Source organism: Lupinus angustifolius, chromosome LG07, assembly GCF_001865875.1.
Source record: "Lupinus angustifolius cultivar Tanjil chromosome LG07, LupAngTanjil_v1.0, whole genome shotgun sequence".
NCBI lineage: Eukaryota > Viridiplantae > Streptophyta > Magnoliopsida > Fabales > Fabaceae > Lupinus > Lupinus angustifolius.
Window position 1 is genome coordinate 4,766,786 of NC_032015.1, and position 17,149 is coordinate 4,783,934.

At 34.5% G+C, this 17,149-nt stretch overlaps 2 protein-coding genes and 1 long non-coding RNA gene across 5 annotated transcripts; 1 reads left to right on the top strand and 2 right to left on the bottom strand.

Moving 5' to 3' along the window:
- LOC109351930 lies at positions 1,392 to 2,106 on the bottom strand. The gene is made up of 2 exons (XR_002108305.1): positions 1,625 to 2,106; positions 1,392 to 1,509 (listed from the first exon to the last, which is right to left on the bottom strand). It is a non-coding gene; the product is annotated as an uncharacterized LOC109351930 (long non-coding RNA).
- LOC109351929 lies at positions 3,581 to 7,950 on the bottom strand. 2 transcript variants are annotated; one of them, XM_019593637.1, is made up of 10 exons: positions 7,852 to 7,867; positions 7,423 to 7,820; positions 6,976 to 7,182; positions 6,094 to 6,278; positions 5,693 to 5,838; positions 5,333 to 5,594; positions 4,899 to 5,047; positions 4,403 to 4,655; positions 4,000 to 4,281; positions 3,581 to 3,919 (listed from the first exon to the last, which is right to left on the bottom strand). In XM_019593637.1, the coding sequence occupies exons 2-10, from the start codon at positions 7,808 to 7,810 to the stop codon at positions 3,671 to 3,673; spliced, it is 2,121 nt and encodes a 706-aa protein (XP_019449182.1). In that variant the 5' UTR covers positions 7,811 to 7,820; positions 7,852 to 7,867; the 3' UTR covers positions 3,581 to 3,670. The 2 variants fall into 2 exon arrangements, with proteins under 2 accessions (XP_019449182.1, XP_019449181.1); XM_019593636.1 differs by having other exon boundaries at positions 7,423 to 7,950.
- On the top strand, positions 13,040 to 16,835 carry LOC109352217 (chromatin remodeling protein EBS-like). 2 transcript variants are annotated; one of them, XM_019594095.1, is made up of 6 exons: positions 13,040 to 13,292; positions 13,476 to 13,818; positions 14,087 to 14,155; positions 14,928 to 15,006; positions 15,040 to 15,066; positions 16,533 to 16,835. In XM_019594095.1, exons 1-6 carry the CDS (start codon positions 13,220 to 13,222, stop codon positions 16,563 to 16,565), a joined length of 624 nt encoding a protein of 207 aa, XP_019449640.1. In that variant the 5' UTR covers positions 13,040 to 13,219; the 3' UTR covers positions 16,566 to 16,835. The 2 variants fall into 2 exon arrangements, with proteins under 2 accessions (XP_019449640.1, XP_019449639.1); XM_019594094.1 differs by having other exon boundaries at positions 13,054 to 13,140; positions 13,214 to 13,292; positions 14,928 to 15,066.

Genomic DNA, 17,149 nt, shown 5'->3' on the forward strand with positions numbered 1-17,149 from the left:
TCAATTGCCACATATAATAATAACCTACTTCTACTTGATCATTATCCTATCTCAGATAAAAACAATCTGGTAGCTGCGGTTGAACTGTTTCAACTTGGCTATGTCATGAATTTTGGTTGTTTCAATTTAACATACCACTATAAATCACCATGTCAGGAAATTGTCAACATGGTTTTCCCATGATGCGGACTGAACCATAGTAGATCAACATTCAATGTCTCTCTATTAGCATGGAAGATAGTTGTAATAGACATTTAAACAAAATCTATCCTATAAGAAAAACAGCAGAGGAACAATCACCTTATCAAATTAAAATAGCTTATACACGCAGCATATTCATTAAACTAGAGATATCAGCCTCTGTGTATTGTTGGAGATAACAACGTAATTAGTCGAAACTGAAAAGACCCTATTGCTCTGTGTGTGGTTTTCATTTCATTGCAAGAAGACAATCAAAGTTTAACAATTATTAAATCAAAACCAAAATACCAAATTACAGTATTTGCCTTAAAGTGTAGTTTGTTCTTGTAGTCCTTGTCTTTGCATTATCTAGTCCCACATCAGCCAGAATATGAATAAATCTATTATTAATAAAGCTCTAACAAGCAGCTCTGTTTGCCGAGTTGGATAACACCAGCTTGTGACCCAAGTGGGGGCATTAAGGTGATGGAACGGTTCCATGGCTTGCTGGGTTGGACTGTTGAGTGCAATATGTTTGGCTTGCCCACTCCAAGTTGAGAGTTGATTCATGTGACTTGAGCTAAGGCCCAGGTCTCATGGGTCCTAGACTAGAGGGCACAGCGTGAGGCTGGATTCACAGAGCAGCGATAACCTCTGGCCCTCAACAGTGGAGGGATAACAGGTTGCAGCACTATCAGTCCATTATGACCTGGTGAGCCTGGCTGCTTGAACCATCATTTTTTTTTTATCTTCAAGATATTTGAGAAGCAGGTGCTGCAACATCAGAATATCTTCTTGTGAATGCAAGTATCACTTATGATGAGATGGGAGGAGGACCTTAAGATCTAGGATCAATTAATTATTTATCGATGACTTCTTTTCGGGTCTGCCCTTCAAGACTATACACAACCTAAATGTCAATGTCTATAGACACGATTTAATTATAGAATTTTGCGAAGTTTAAGAACTGAACTAAAAGTTAGTTATATCGTCATCAAGCTGGTTCTGGACCATCCCTCTTTTGAGGTTCTGCCATGGATTTTTCCTCTATAATTTTGCGATCTAATACTACAGACGCAGCAAAGTTTGCCCTTCTTTACGCAGTTCAATATTTTCACATTCCTAAGTGCCACACCGTTTATTTGGATGATAAAGACAATGTTTATATAAGCGAAGCATGCAACAGGGTTTGTCCCTTCGGGGACATCCGATAAAATTGGAACGATACAGAGAAGATTAGCATGGCCCCTGCGCAAGGATGACACGCACAAATCGAGAAATGGTCCAAATTTTTTTTCTCTCCCATTTTTAAAGCTTGAATGTGTAGCTCTGAACAATGCTTTTCTTCCAGATTGTGTTTTTAGGGTTTAGAATCTACACTATTGATACAGAAATTGTGCCTAATGTTGTAGCTGGAATTGGATATGCTCTATCGTCATGTGACTGTTCATTATCATGGAATATTGGATTCTTTGTTTGAATTTTAAGATGGGTCTCAAGGTTGTGTTTTTCATGGACTCGTGGTTCTTTATTTAATTGATTGGGTTCTTCCAAATTTGTTTAATTTCCAGTTTTTGGAATAAATACACGTTTTTCTTCAAGAAATTTTTGGACTTTATAGGAAAACTATGCTACATTTGCTGTTCTCATGGCTGGGGTTGGAGTTTTAAGAGCTGCAAATTGATCTGCATCAAGTGGTATGAAATTGGAGATTATATCTACAATGAGAACTTCTTCAGTTGTTGGGATTGAAACTTTATTTAGTGATTTGGTTTCTGGGACATTGAGATTTAATATCTCCGGCAATGAAAGCTTTGGTATTGTTAACTGAAATATTTCCATTGCAGTCGTTGAACTATCACAAGGTCCCCATGGACTGAAGCTTAATGAGGTCAAATAACATCTACATAATATCCTCTTCAAGGAAGCAAGATCTGTAACAGGGATTTTCTGCAATCGATATGTTTCAGCAGATAAAGAAAATAAGAATATAGTGGAGAATCTTATATGGGAATACTGTTGAGATATCTACTTTAGACAGAGGCAAGTGACTTTGCTTCTTATGGTCCGTTTGCGATTTTAATTTTGGAGGAAAAGAAATGGAAGGCTTTGGAACCATCTCGATGGTGTATTTCATGACTCTAAAACATTCACTTTCCTTCAAGGCAAGGAGGATGAGTTTCTTGAGGGTATAGAAAACAATTGCAGAGCCTGCATACCTTATGCTTGTAGTCTTTGCATTAGCTGTAACAATGTACAAGTTAAGCAATAAATTTGCTCAAAAAATGCAGATGGAAGTCTCCTTGAAGATACTAGTATCATTTTTTTGTGTGGAATATTTTCGTCATGTCCACTTGCCAGAGTATATGGAAATTATTCACAAGGTAGTCACAAGTGTTAACAATAATGAGTGTATTTGTACATGTTTTGTGAACTTCATCCATGCCCTCTTATGTTGACTTAACAAATGGTCCAGGCACAATTTGTTCAATTGTGCCTTTGATATAAATTCGTCGTTTGTTTTATACAATTCAAAAGATTCTATATGTTTTCTAGGCCAGAAAATGAAATACTTACAGTCTAAGGATGAATTACATACAGCTGGCATTTTGTTTTACCTATGAGTCATGCCAATTTTTGTTGAGTGTTTGCCCAGCCTTGTATTCAGAAACATGGTAGCTCCAACTATGTTCGTGTATAGTACATCTTTGGTTTTCTTGATTATTATACAAAATAGCTTTTCAGCCAAAACTTCTCTCTGCAGCATTTTAAATATAATACATCCTAAACACTAGATAAGCTAATTCATGTATACATTAAATAATATTTTGGGGTGTCTGTACTCTGGTTGCATCATCATGAGGATAAATTTTGCTTCCTTAACTGAAACTAGATATTTGTGGCACCTAGATGGAAAAGTAACCCAAGCCTCTCGTTCTTTGTTCGTGACATTTATGTCTATGGGGAAGGAATGTAGAGTGTCATTGAAGGAGCAACTTTTTTCCATAACGTATAAAGATCCTTATTGGTATTTGATTCTACTAATGGACATCCTAAATCGGAGACTTATATTCCGAATGCATTTTCATTCTATCATGGAATTTGAATATAGTGATATCCTGGAATTACTCCTTTAGAGGGTATGGCTTCGGGGGTCGTGGTAATGGTCCAACATCTTCAAGGTGGAAGCCCTGCCACTTTTTATTGCATTCACAGTCTATTTGAAAAGGCCAGCCAGCTCTGTTCTGAAGTCTTCACTCACGAGGCTGATGCATGGAAAAGGTGACAACGAGAGCCAAAACCAACCAAGAAATTACTGGACTTGTTTTTACGCCTAGTTTTCCTTGTCGTCATACAAGTAAGTTATTAATTAATTATGACTAACTGCTTCAATAGGTGACCAAATGAGTGTATCAATTACAGACACTATTATTTTTTTTGCATTCACAGCTTATCGGTCAAACTGTTCTGCTTGCTCAAAACTCAGTCACTAAACATAATGCAGAGTATCTTTAAGATTATAAACCAAAACTAATGATGCTAGGTACAAGGCATATGCCGGAATGGATGTCCAGAGAGGGAAAGTGGAGCGAAAACTCGCAGTAAGGCCCATCACAGCACATACAATTGCTACAACCAATGCATCAGCTGAGAATTCCCAAGTGATATCTCTCATATATATTAGACTGGAGATCACCACAAAGCCAAGAATATTGTTCATGAAAACTGATCCATAAATCTGCGTTGAACCCATTTTTTACATAAATATGTAGTTCGAATAGATTGGTGAAGTAAAAATTGCAAAGGAGTATGACGAACCTCATAAATTGTTTGAGAAGTGTTTCTTCTCTTCTTATGACTAGCTTCTTTGATAGCTGAGGTTGCTTCTCTAAAATTTGTAGCAATGGGGACTATAATAAATGAGATGAAAAAAGATGAAATTCCTGCTTCTTCAGAGAAGTTTTGGACACTGTGTATTAAGGGCTCTGCAAGAAGAGATAACATAGTAATTCCCAGCATCACATATCCCAAAGCACTCAACCAAGCATTTATTCCTTTGATTTGATTATCTTCCATCACTTCTTCAACCTCTTCCCAGGTCTAACACATTCATTTCAGTAGTGCATGTTAGTTTCTATTATTCAGTGTATATGTGACCCTTAAAAAGTGAAGCAAAATAGAAATTGAGTTACTTATTTGAGTGAAGGAATAGGGCAAGTACTTGATGATTTTCATGAGGCATTGTAATTAAGTGAGGAGCTTGACTGGAATTTCTGTTTATCCATTTTGAAAATCCAACAACAAATTCATCCTCACTGATTTCATCATCTCTGTTAAGGTCAAGTTCATGAATGATTTTTGTAACTGCTTCCTCTGAATCTGCAACCTTACCGAGATGAATGTCCTTGACTAGTTTTTTTAACTCTGATTTCGAGACATGATTATCTCCATTGCTATCAACTTGCTCAAATAACCTGTTGCAGCACAGGTTTTATGCAAACATCACTCAAACATTTATGATTTTGCTATGTTCATATTAGACAGCCAGGTCTCATAAGCTACAAACTTTTTTTATGTTTATAATATTTAGTTATGATCTTTAGTTCTGCTACGAAATTGAAGGCTCAGCCAGTGAACATCTAAGTAATTAAGGTGTACTATTTCCATGCAAATATGACAAACATTTCATTTCAAAGTTGTCATGTTTTTTGACAAACCTTCTTATTGTAGCTTCATCAGGTGTACCATCATCCTGACAAAGACTTCCAACCATATCATTCTGAGCATGTCTTAACACTTCAGATATAAGATGTCCCTTCAATTCACGTTCTCTCCTCGTATGTTCAATCCATGGCTTGATAAAAACCTGTTCCAAGTATAGTAAAGGTATGCTTAATCAGAGAGAAAATAAGTGAAGTAAAATCCAATCATAAACAAATGCCAAGAGGACTAAAACCCTGCACTTTCTTAAATATTAGCAGACCGTACAAGAAAGTTCTCATTTATGTAATGCACTAATGCATGGTATTCATGTCATCTTTCTTATTTAGAAGAGTAGCATTGGGGCATGAATTTATGACATGATGCAAACTATTTATACCGCAAATGGATTACCGATTACATTCATGTTACAAGGTGAAGAGTTACTTACCTGATACAAGTTGCTCATTGATTCTTTTGGGAGGTACTTCCTGTCCAGAGCATGCTTTGTTTGGTTAATATATTCTGTCAAGCCTACCACAAATTCTTCCTTGGTTATAACTTGGTCGCCATTTCGGTCGAAAATTCTTAACATGCCTGCTATTTGTTCCTCTTTGATGTTTGCTCCATTTCCCTTGTTCTGAAGCAGCAGTTCTTTAATTTCAGAAGCTAACAAGTCCTTGTCCCCGCGGCGGCTTATTTCATGATATAGTCTGCATAATGAAGTATATGTGGTTATGCATACAATACCTGTTTGCACAAATAGGAAATGGCCATTCTTTGAAAAATCTTTCATTAAATCTCCACTGACCCACTTATGGCTGTAACATTAGGGGTTCCATCCTCAGTGAGGATTTTTTGAAGAGTTTGCTTTTCAACATGCTGAAATATCCTTAATATTAAATCGTCATGTTTAATATATTCTAGTCTTGTCTTCTCTATGTGAGGTTTGAAAACCTGCAGATTTCATAGCAACAATAAGAAGTCAATTTGAAAGCTTTCAATGAAAATATTTCACAGGCAAATATGTTGGCACATGACTCTATGCAATAAAAACTACAACTATTGTCCTCTAATATGGATAACTGCACTTGTTAATATGTACCAATATGATTTTTTAGTCCCAGTTTTCAATTTCCAAATTACTACTGTTTACATTGCTCTCTTATAACAAATAACATCACCAATTAGGCAAAGTGTTGGATGAGAAACCTGATATATGAAGTAGGAGATGAGAAAAACGACAGCGACGATAAGAGAAACCATCAAGGTCACAGCAGAAGGTGTGGGAGATAACTTGAATAAAGTTGGAATCTGCATTATGATGAGTGGTATAACTGAGAAAACCATTATTCTTGACATCTTTACAGTCTCTATATCCACAATAATGCCAGAACCTACAAGAAGCAGAGAATGAAATGAGTTAGTACTTGGTTAGCATTGGCCTATAAAACTGAGCTAATGTTACTGGTATCTTCAAAAGTCAGCTATCTACAATTTGGTTTATACTTCAAACCTTAGTTGAAGAAGTGGAAAGAAAAAAGTTCACTTCACTTTCCACCAAAACTTAGTTTGGGTTCTAACTATTGCTTTTACCATGATACTCTTGGAAAATTAATTACTTCCTCATCCTTTCAACATTCATATCATTGGTTGGTTTAGTGATTAGATATCTAAAACTCTTGATCAACACTACTCAAACTATATCATTCAATCAAAACCACTTTCAACAATGAAGTATCTTAACATAAATTAGCTACTATCAGACCATTTTTTGTATCATAATTAAGTTTACAAAACCAAGTACTCTATTACGCAAAGGGATTCTCAAACACACAATTAAGAGTCTGTTTGCGAGTTGAATTTTGGAGGAAAAAAAAGATAAAAGGAAAACTTGGGAGCAATGAAATACACTTGTGAGATGATTCTGAAGCCTTCTCTTGTTCCAAAATCCAACTTCCAAACATACTATAAAAGTCAGGAGCTATAAAGGAATGGAGGTAAAGCTCATGAAGATTTTGAAACATCAAACAATGTAACTTTAATTAGGAGACAATAGGGGGCCAGTAACACACTGACAGATTGATAGCATACCAGTTAGTGATTCCTTTATCCTTCCATTTGATGAATTGGAGGTGTTAGACCCACTAGATTTAGGGTCATCTTTCAACTTTTGACTACCAATGATAACACAGGTTCCCCAAACTACTGTCAAAAGCAAAATGGAAGATCCAGCCAACAAGCCAACTCCATTGGATGCATAGTGTTGTGCACTTTCTTTATCACTGTTAAGTCCAGTAACTAAAAACAGACAAGAACCATGTAAAAGGAAAAAGGTGTATTTAGAGGCCAATAGTGGTATTAAAAGGAAAAATGCACTTACCCCAAAAGTTCATTTACAAAAATCAAAGAAATACTAATAACACACTCATTTAAACACTCTTTATATTGCACTGCATCTCATCCTTGTAAAAGAAAATATATTAGAAAGATTGTGTTCCTAGTATAATAACAATTTATTAGCAAAGTGGTGTAACATACCAAGAAGAATTAGAGACTCAGGAAGGGCACCAAGGATATCAAAGGCACTAGCACCAAAAATGCCAGGGCCAAGAATCTTGAAGACTTGTTCACCACCAGCAGCCAAGTATGATTCTCCATGGAATAACAAGTATTCATACACCAAAATCAGAAAGAGATGACCCAAAATGTTAGTTGAACATGGCAAAAAACCATACATTTGTTCACAGTATTTTCCAGATGGCTCACTCCCTTTGAGGTAAAGGTAAGAACTTTCATTTTTAACATCATCAACTCCATCATAAACCAATTCAGAACCACTCATGCCAAAGACACGGCTTTGTACTTGAACTGCTGTTAGTACTACAAGAATGAAAATGGAACATGTTGTCTTTGAAATGCTTCTCATCTTGCTTGTATGGTGAGTTCAAAAGGATGAACTACTTGAACATGTGGGATTATTATGTGTGAATTGAGGGAGCATTCAAAATCATGTGCATATATGGAAGGAAAACCATAGAAACTCAGATGCACTGATTTTGATATTTTAACTTTCAAGTTTTTATTTATTAATCAAGGCAATTATTGCTATGCATGGAGTAAGTTGATTTATAACATTGCCAAGAGTATTATGATTGAGATTGGGATATAATTTGTTTTTGTATAACTACCATTCCAATAAGTGTCGTTACTAAAAATCAAATATTTAGTTTAGTATGATAGTTAATGATTTAGTGAACTTTACACTATTAGATTAATATCTTCTTAATACTCAGATAAAAAATCTTATGTTTTGTTTTTTTAAGATTGAGATGTTGAGATTGTATTATCATTATTGTAATGATAATACATATGCTCTCAAAGATATATCTGTGGAAAAATAAATTGCAGCATTTCAAACAAACTATGTCATTTATAAAATTCAAATAATTTTATTTATTTATTGTGTGTATTATATCGATCTAATAACGTTGGTGAAAATGACAAGAACCTCTCAAATGATAAGAGCCGCTCCTATGCTATCTAGAGGGTAATCCATGTCCTATTCACTTCACTAATTTGTCAAGTTCCTAATGTAAATATCTCTATTTATTAGACTATTACAACGACAACAATAATATTTAAGACCTCATGTGTAAAATGTTGTTGTTTGGATATATTTGATTTCCACGTGTATTAGTAGACTAATATAATTAATAAGTCAAGCTATTTATAACTATGGAGTTATAGTGTAATATTTTTTAGAAGACAACATTTATTATTTATTTTTTACTTAATATGCAATAATTATTATCACATTAATTATAAATGATGGGTGACCCATACAAAACCTATTTTCTCATAACTTTTTTGTGGCCCACCTGCAGGGAGTAGATAGAAAAATCGCAATCCCATGTTATTCAACATGTCAAATAAATTATTATAATTTATTACAACAGATAGCCCTTTAATATGCAACAATCATAAAATATATTAGCCGACTCTCTTCTATGCTTGGAGAGTCAATATTGGAGAGCGAGGTACTCTATACAAATTCGGACATGCCAATACCAAAATAAATTTAAGATATAATTTTTATTATTATTTTAAGACCTAAATTATGTCCAATATTAGAGATGAATCATTCTCAAAACTAGCAAGTTACCCGCACGTGGCAATATATTTTTGTCGTATGATTTAGAACATATATATTTCTCGTGCATTCGACTGGATATATAAAAACAGATGTTTCCTAAACCATTGTTGGTTTCATGCATGGTCGAAACATATGTTTCAAAAATATTAAACTGAAATTCATAAATAAACAACTACAAAATAAAAAAAAATTAATAACAAAAAGTTTTGACATTAATTATCACTAGTTAAACAACGATGTATGCTGTCAATGTACTCTGCTTATAACTCCAAAAAACTAAAAATCAACAAAATAAATACATGTTTGAAACATGTGTAAAGGGACCATGGTAGCAAAAATGTGATCATGCTTGACATTGCATAACCATCCAAAATATATACATAAAACATAAACAATCGTTCATTTTTCAAAGTGCTTCTTAGTCGAACAAACTCGACCAGGATTATTGTAAAATTAAAAACAAAAACAAATAAATTATAGCTCCATTAAAAAGGTAAGCATAAAAATTGAAGATCGTACATAATATTATTACATAGTTAGATACACATTCAAATCTGCCATCTTCTTTTTAGTTAAGACTCCTATGATGATATATGAAAATTATTTACAACAACTTGAATTTTACCCATGTTACATCATGTTGTCATAAAAAAGTGAATAAATAAAGAATTAAAAAATTCGATTAAATGTTAAAACACTCTTCGATAAATAAAAATCATTTGCAGTGAATGAGTTCCATATCTTTCAACACGCCAAAGACTTGTGATCCTCACCTCTCACTTCCAATTATCCTTTGATGATTAATCTTTTCATTGAGATTTTCAACATATTTAAACAAACTTCTGTAATAAAGATAATCAACGTAATATAAAAGATAATATATAATAAACAAAAACAAAACACTTACCCTTAAATGAAAATATATAGACAAACATATACACAATTCACATCATGAAGCAACCAAAGAACAATTAAAAAAATAAAGGCATCAACCTATTTAAACAAACTTTTGTAATAAAAAAATCATTAAAGTAAAGCTACTAATTATTAATGATCTTCACCACAAATTTATTAATAATGATGTTATTATTATTCATTAATTAAGCAGAGGATACGAAAGGTCAAATGGGTATGGGTTGACTTTGGTCATGTGTGATAGTGTGTATATTAGGAAGTGAAGTATTTTAGGAGGAAATTTTTTTGCTGAAAGTTTGACACTTGACATGAATGAACATTATTTTCTTATATAATTATAGATATACATGGGCCACCACTTCCTACTTCCTATACAATGCATTTGCATAGCAAGAAAACTTGTACTAAACTGAGTTTTATATAAAAATGCTTGGTATACTTTTTATTCCAAATACTGGGTTGAAGTTAGGGATGACAATGGAAACCAAACCCGTGGGTACCCGTCCGAACCTGATCCGAATTTAACGGGTTATACCCGTTGTTATTGGGTTCGGGTTTTACCCGATGTTAATTTTCGGGTTCGGGTTCAGGTTCGGTATGTGTGATACCCTACCCCGAACCCGCCCCAAACCCGTTACAATTAATAAATTAATATTTTAATTATATGTTTTAACTTAACCCTAGTTTGGTGTTGTGCCTATTTTCCCGCAAAGTTAGAAACAAATCAACTCCACAACTGCACGAGCAGTGCTTCACTGCTTCTCCCACACGCACAACTGCACAACAACACAAGCAATGCTTGTCCCACGCACAGACAGCCCCACATCTCCATTTTATTTTCATCTTCTCCACTCATTTTTATCTTCATCTTCTCCACTCGTGTAGTCGTGTTTCTCTTCATCTTCTCCATTGGTTCGAGAGTTGTGTTATGATTTGGTGTCTGATTATCAACAAAGTAAAATATCTAGTGAAAGCTCTCTATTGTTAAATAGAGCTAGTACTAATGATGAACCTTTGGATGAATATGATGTATTTATTGAGAGGAGGAGAGAAACCAGAAGCTCAAGTGTTAAAACTGAGTTGGATCATTACTTGGAAGAGGATTTTATAAAAATGACACGAGATTTTGATATTTTAAATTGGTGGAAGACAAATGGAATCATGTATCCAACACTTCAAGCAATTGCAAAAGATTTGTTAGCTATTCCTATTTCTACTGTAACTTCTGAATCTGCCTTCAGCACAAGTGGTCGAATATTAAGCTCTCATCGTAGTCGACTTAATTGGACTACATTAGAAGTTTTGATGTGTGCTAGGAGTTGGCTATGGTCTGCTGAGAATGCTGGTAAAGTTTTAAGCTAATAAATTGTTAATTCATATTTAATATCTTATATTATGTAACATATTTTATCTTATCATTTTTTATTTTGAATATTGCTAGGAAATTTGAACTCAAGTCTCACACAAGAATATGCTACAGGAAGTTAGAAACAAATCAACTCCACAACTGCACAAGCAGTGCTTCACTGCTTCTCCCACACGCACAACTGCACAACAACACAAGCAATGCTTGTCCCACGCACAGACAGCCCCACATCTCCATTTTATTTTCATCTTCTCCACTCATTTTTATCTTCATCTTCTCCACTCGTGTAGTCGTGTTTCTCTTCATCTTCTCCATTGGTTTTCGTCTTCATCTTCTCCAAAGGCAAAGGAACAATCATCTTTATCTTCTTCATTCATTTTCCTCTTCTCCATTGGTAATGTATTGCCTATTTTAGGCTCAATTTTTAGACTTATTAATGACTTAAAGTTATAAGACTTGTATTCCCTATTTTAGGCTCATTTTTTAGCTTTATTGGAAGTTTAAAGGCATCCAGTATAAAATGTTTTAGCACTATTGTATATTATTTCGGGTTTTCTTTTGGGTTTCGAGTTACCCGAAACCCAACGGATTCGGGGATGGTAGTGGTAATTGTAAACCCACATTATTCGGGTTCGGGCTCAGGTTTTAAATTTCGGGTTCGGATTTAGGTATGCATAAACCCGACCCCGCCCCGCCCCTTTGCCATTCCTAGTTGAAGTGCTGTCTTTATGCATTGTTTTGTTATTCCTTGTCAAGGAGAAAAGGAGAAGTAGAGAATAATCCTCGCCAGCTTAATACCTTTTTAGTCATAGTTCAGTGATCGTATATTTGGTATCGATCATTTTTTCAGACTATATGAGATTATAAACTGGAAAAATAAATCAATCTATCAGATTTGAACAACTTTTTTTTTTGTTTATAAACTTTTTCATAAGCTAATCTTATTAATCTAACAAGCATACTTTATAAAAAAATTATAATTAAAAAATAAGCAAAAACAATTTCAATCAAACATACATATGACACAAATTTCAAACCCTTACGCAATTCAACAAGTCATATCCTAAAAGCTCCATTTTGGCTTCTTGACTATCATATTTACCCAAAATAACAACCCCTACTGCAGTTATGGCTATACCAAACTAAAAAACAAAGACAACACTTTGGAGAGAGATTAATGAGCCAGGAAAATTTTGGACAAGCATGTGCCAACTATTAGTTATACAATCAATCAAATAACCCCAGTTTATTAAAATAACATTTGAAATAGACCAAAGAAACTCTTTGTAGCAATTTCTAATGACATGGAAGTATTCTATTTGTTTGGTAGTTTAGGGATTATATATTGGTGAATGGTAATATACATGGAAGTATTGATTGAATAAGCCTAATAGTTACTATGATTGTTTTAAGATATAAAATATTTGTTAAGGTAATAGTTACTGTGATGGTAAGTTTTTTTCTCTCTTCTAATCTTTACCACTATTAATTAACGGAAAATCATTATTATTAGCAATAGTATTACTATTCTTTTGGGAATAAAAGAAGTTAACCTTTTCTACTAGCTCTTCTTAAATAGGAAGACAGATGCTGCTACAAGACAAAACAAGGCTCTAGATCAACGCATGAAAAAGTTGAAATAAACATAAAAATGGTGAAGCCTAAACCAATAAGAATTCACATCAACAACTATCTTAGCAAAATGCTTGGCACAAATTCTCAGGACTAGGTTAAAATTACAGAATGGTCAAATAATGAATGAACAAGAAAGCATTGCATTGAAAAAATCACTGTGATAAAAAACTCAGCAGGTGAAGAAACGTAAGAGTCACACTCCCTTAGGCTTAGGGTTCCTCTGTTCTTCTAAAGCTTAACAAGCAAAAATCACATTCTCATAAAACATGGCGAAAACAAGGCCAGGTAGAAAAGACGTGGATTCCTACACCATCAAAGGCACCAACAAGATCGTAAGAGGTGAAATGAAAAATCTCTTAATAGCAAAAAAAACCCTTCTTATTTTCACATACCCATTTGCATCTTTCGCGTTAAAAATCGTTTCTTTTCTTGTTTTTGTGAAGTCCCATGATGTTGGTTTTTTAAGATTAGTACTAAGGAGTTGTATTTTTATTTATTTATTTAGTACTTTTTTTCTGGCAGCTGGAGATTGTGTTTTGTTGCGGCCTTTGGACACGACAAAGCCACCGTACGTGGCGTGTGTGGAGAAGATCGATGAAGATAATAGGAGCAATGTTAATGTGCGCGTGAGGTGGTATTATAGACCTGAAGAGTCAATAGGAGGTAGGAGACAGTTCCATGGAGCAAAAGAGCTTTTTTTGTCTGACCATTATGATGTTCAGAGTGCTCACACTATTGAAGGAAAGTGTATTGTTCACTCTTTTAAGAACTACACCAAGCTTGAGAATGTAGCTGCTGAGGATTACTATTGTAGATTTGAGTATAAGGCTGCAACAGGTGCTTTCATTCCTGATCGTGTTGCTGTGTGAGTTTTATCTTTTGTTCTTTACTGCGGATATGGAGTATACCCTCAATTTGGTTCTTAAAAGGTTTAAAATGTCATCATACTACTCCCTCTAAGGACATTGTTATTGGCAAAAAACTTCTAATTTTGGGCCGTTTTAATTCTTTCAAGAACTTATGGGGTGACACTGTAATTCTCCTAGGACTGAATTGAGGGCTTATCTTTGATGATGGGAATGGTTTTTTGAGTTCTAGAACTAATGATGTTTTATATTTGGTTTGTTTTTAAGGTATTGCAAATGTGAGATGCCTTATAACCCAGATGATCTCATGGTGCAATGTGAGGGGTGCAAGGATTGGTAAAAACTAGTGTATTCTGATTTACTTTGTTTGCTTTTATTTCATCTATAGATGAATTCTTTAGTTGTTTATATATCTAATTTGACCATTACATATGTTATTTACCTGGTTGAACTGTTGAGGTTATTGTATAATTCCAGCACCTGCACAATGAAACTGAACGGTGTTAAGAAGTTAAAAGGTCGATGTTTTCCTGAAATAAGAAGTGAAATGATGAAGATAACATGATGCCTTTAAAAGCCCTAGGATAGTGTTTCCCATGGTCCAACAATCTTAATACACTCTTTAAGTTTGTGTCATGGCAACTCTGTCTTGACCTATGCACATTTTTTGCATGTTGGTCTTGAGAAAGCATTCATCATATATAGTAAATGTAGAGAAGCACAGAAGAGAAGGAAAGAGAAAATACAAATGCTTGTCCATTTACAATGGAGCTACTCATACTGAACTCTTAACAGATAAATTTTCATCTCAGGTTGTAACTGCTGATGTTTTGGCCAATGTAAAGTGAATGATGCAGAGACTTGTTCGATCTGTTGAATGATGCAGATACCATGCTTTGATATTTTTGTTAATATTAATATAAGATCCAGGGTGAAATTTTAGTGCATATAAACTGACATAATTTGGCATCACACTTCCATTCATTAGAAAACAGTGTTAAATTTAAGGAGAGTCCGAAAAAAACATACTATTATGGTTTTTTTCTATCTTTTGAGGTATATCTATGTTTTATGAAAATATATTTCAATCTTTGTAGATTTCTTGTAGGTATCATCCTGTGTGCATGGGCATGACCATTGAAGAAGCAAAGAAACTAGAACATTTTGTATGTTCCGAATGTTCTTCTTCTGATGATTTGAAAAAACCCCAAGTTACATTCTCTGCATCACCAGGAGCTGATGGCAAGGTGCTGTATCCAGTACCAAATAATTATGCCTTTACTTTGTTCCTATTAACTTATTTTTCCTATTAATTGGTGCACATTTCTGAGGAAGGGATGAGTGGTTTAACATTTTGTGTAGCAATTGGAATTTATGGGATTTTTTGTTAAAATGTGTACCCTTAACACAGCTGCTTTAGAAATTTACTATACATTGCAGCTAGTTTTATCTTTGGTTAGGATGGAGGGTTGCTTCTTGTTCAGCATGTATAAAGCTCAAGTTTTTAGTTATCTCAGAACTATATAGTTGCAAGGTCATCATAATATATGAACAAAGTACCAGGCATGTGCATGTGCATGCTAGTCAGATCATGTCTCAACACATGTGCTTCTCCAGTAGTGCCAATGCCCAGCTTTGCTTAGTTGAGTTTGAGTCGTATTTTTCTGCTTTGGTTTACTTTGATCCGAAATACTTACAGGCATTTAATTCAAATGAGTTGCAAAAATGTAATCAGTTCAGGCCATGGGGTAGCTAAAAATAGTCTACAGATCTCGGGTGCATCCTTTTGTTATTCTGATGGCCATGCTTTCCTTTCACCAGAACTCGAGTCTATAGTAACACAACTTATGTTCAGTTGAGGGTGAGAGCTGCTCACCCATGTCCTTTTGTTCGAATACATTTAAGGTGTTGAAATGACCAAACTGTCCCAAAAAGGGACACAATGTTTTGAAAATGAGAGTAAAATGGGGTTTTAAACCCCCCCCCCTATCTCTTTTCCGTGAGATCCCATTGGGAAACTGGGACGGGATCCCGAGATTTGGAGCTGGGTAGGATAGCCTGGATTCAGATCTGGGATGGAATAGCAAATCTCACCTCTGTGTCGTGCTGCCAAACTGGGACGGGGTACCACTAGGATCGACCACTTAGGGTTCAACTAGCTTTTGGAAGAAAGTTTGGATAAGATCTTTGAAGCCATGACTCATGAATATCACTAATTAGTTAATATGTTATTGCCTTCAATTGTTACTTGTTATTAAATTTATATCTCCCAGTGCCATTGTATTAGTAATGAGTTGCATTAAGCTGTTTTTTAAATAGGTTACATATTTCTATATTTAGTTCATACTTAGATTCTAATTGCATCGAACTAGGTTTTTTTATTAAAAAATTATATGTTGTGTGTTTTGAGGTTATACATAAAAGTTGCACATATAAATGTTTGCTCTCCTACACCCCATCTGTGTGTGTATGCATAAGCAATATGATTCTACTTATTTAAAATACATATCTGCGTAAAAGCCATTAGGTTTGCTCTTCCTCCAACTTCTGTAAGTTGGTGCATCTTTTGCATATGCCAATGCCGAATTTGATATGACAGTGGTGTAGCTTTTGGATGCTCGGTCACAGGAGTGCTGATTCTTTGCTAATGATATGTTTCACATTTGATTTACGGCTTATGGTATTTACCGATATTTAAATGTCGAATTTGCAGGTAGAGCCCAAGCGTCTAAAGAGAGGACCATGATGCAGAATTAACCATTGGAGTCATGGCTCATTCTGAATTTGGCTGGCTATTTGATAGGTGTATTTGTTGTTGTGTGTTGTACAGCTTCTTCTAGAGAGGCTATGAACATATATAATTATGTATTAACCCATGCTATCTCTTAGATTTATAACCCAAGTTGATGATACTATTCCCCTTTGTCTATGAAGAGAGAACTCTGGTCCAAGTGTTAATTCCTAAGATCACATCAAACTTTAAATGTTCAAGTTAAGAGCAATTGGTAGCTGTTTAAATTTTGCTTCCTGTTAGAAAATAGCTTTTGTTGTTTAGCATCAGATTTTGTTTGCCCAATTTATATTAAGACCTCTAGCCTAACCTGGGAACAACTAGAATCAACATCTAGATAAACTTTCTCTCACATTTAAACTAAGGGCTGACCCTTGTACATGTCCAGCAAGTGCTCTCTCTCCACATGATCCATAATTAGTAGGGGTCTAATGTTTTTATTTACACAAATAATTCACTTTTACAATTTATATTCTTATATAAAAAAGTTTAACTTGTTCACTCTTGCATTTATTACTTATTACATTATGTATGGGTTT

Bases quoted from the DNA above. Each gene is read 5' to 3' on its own strand.
- LOC109351929 (XM_019593636.1), bottom strand. From the start codon at position 7,810: ATGAGAAGCATTTCAAAGACAACATGTTCCATTTTCATTCTTGTAGTA. The intron at 7,183-7,422 runs GTATGTTACACC...GTCTGTTTTTAG, and splicing joins TGAGTCTCTAATTCTTCTTG to TTACTGGACTTAACAGTGAT. The intron at 5,595-5,692 runs GTCAGTGGAGAT...TTCATTATGCAG, and splicing joins AATGTTACAGCCATAAGTGG to ACTATATCATGAAATAAGCC.
- LOC109352217 (XM_019594094.1), top strand. From the start codon at position 13,220: ATGGCGAAAACAAGGCCAGGTAGAAAAGACGTGGATTCCTACACCATC. The intron at 14,156-14,927 runs GTAAAAACTAGT...GATTTCTTGTAG, and splicing joins TGTGAGGGGTGCAAGGATTG to GTATCATCCTGTGTGCATGG. The intron at 15,067-16,532 runs GTGCTGTATCCA...TCGAATTTGCAG, and splicing joins CACCAGGAGCTGATGGCAAG to GTAGAGCCCAAGCGTCTAAA.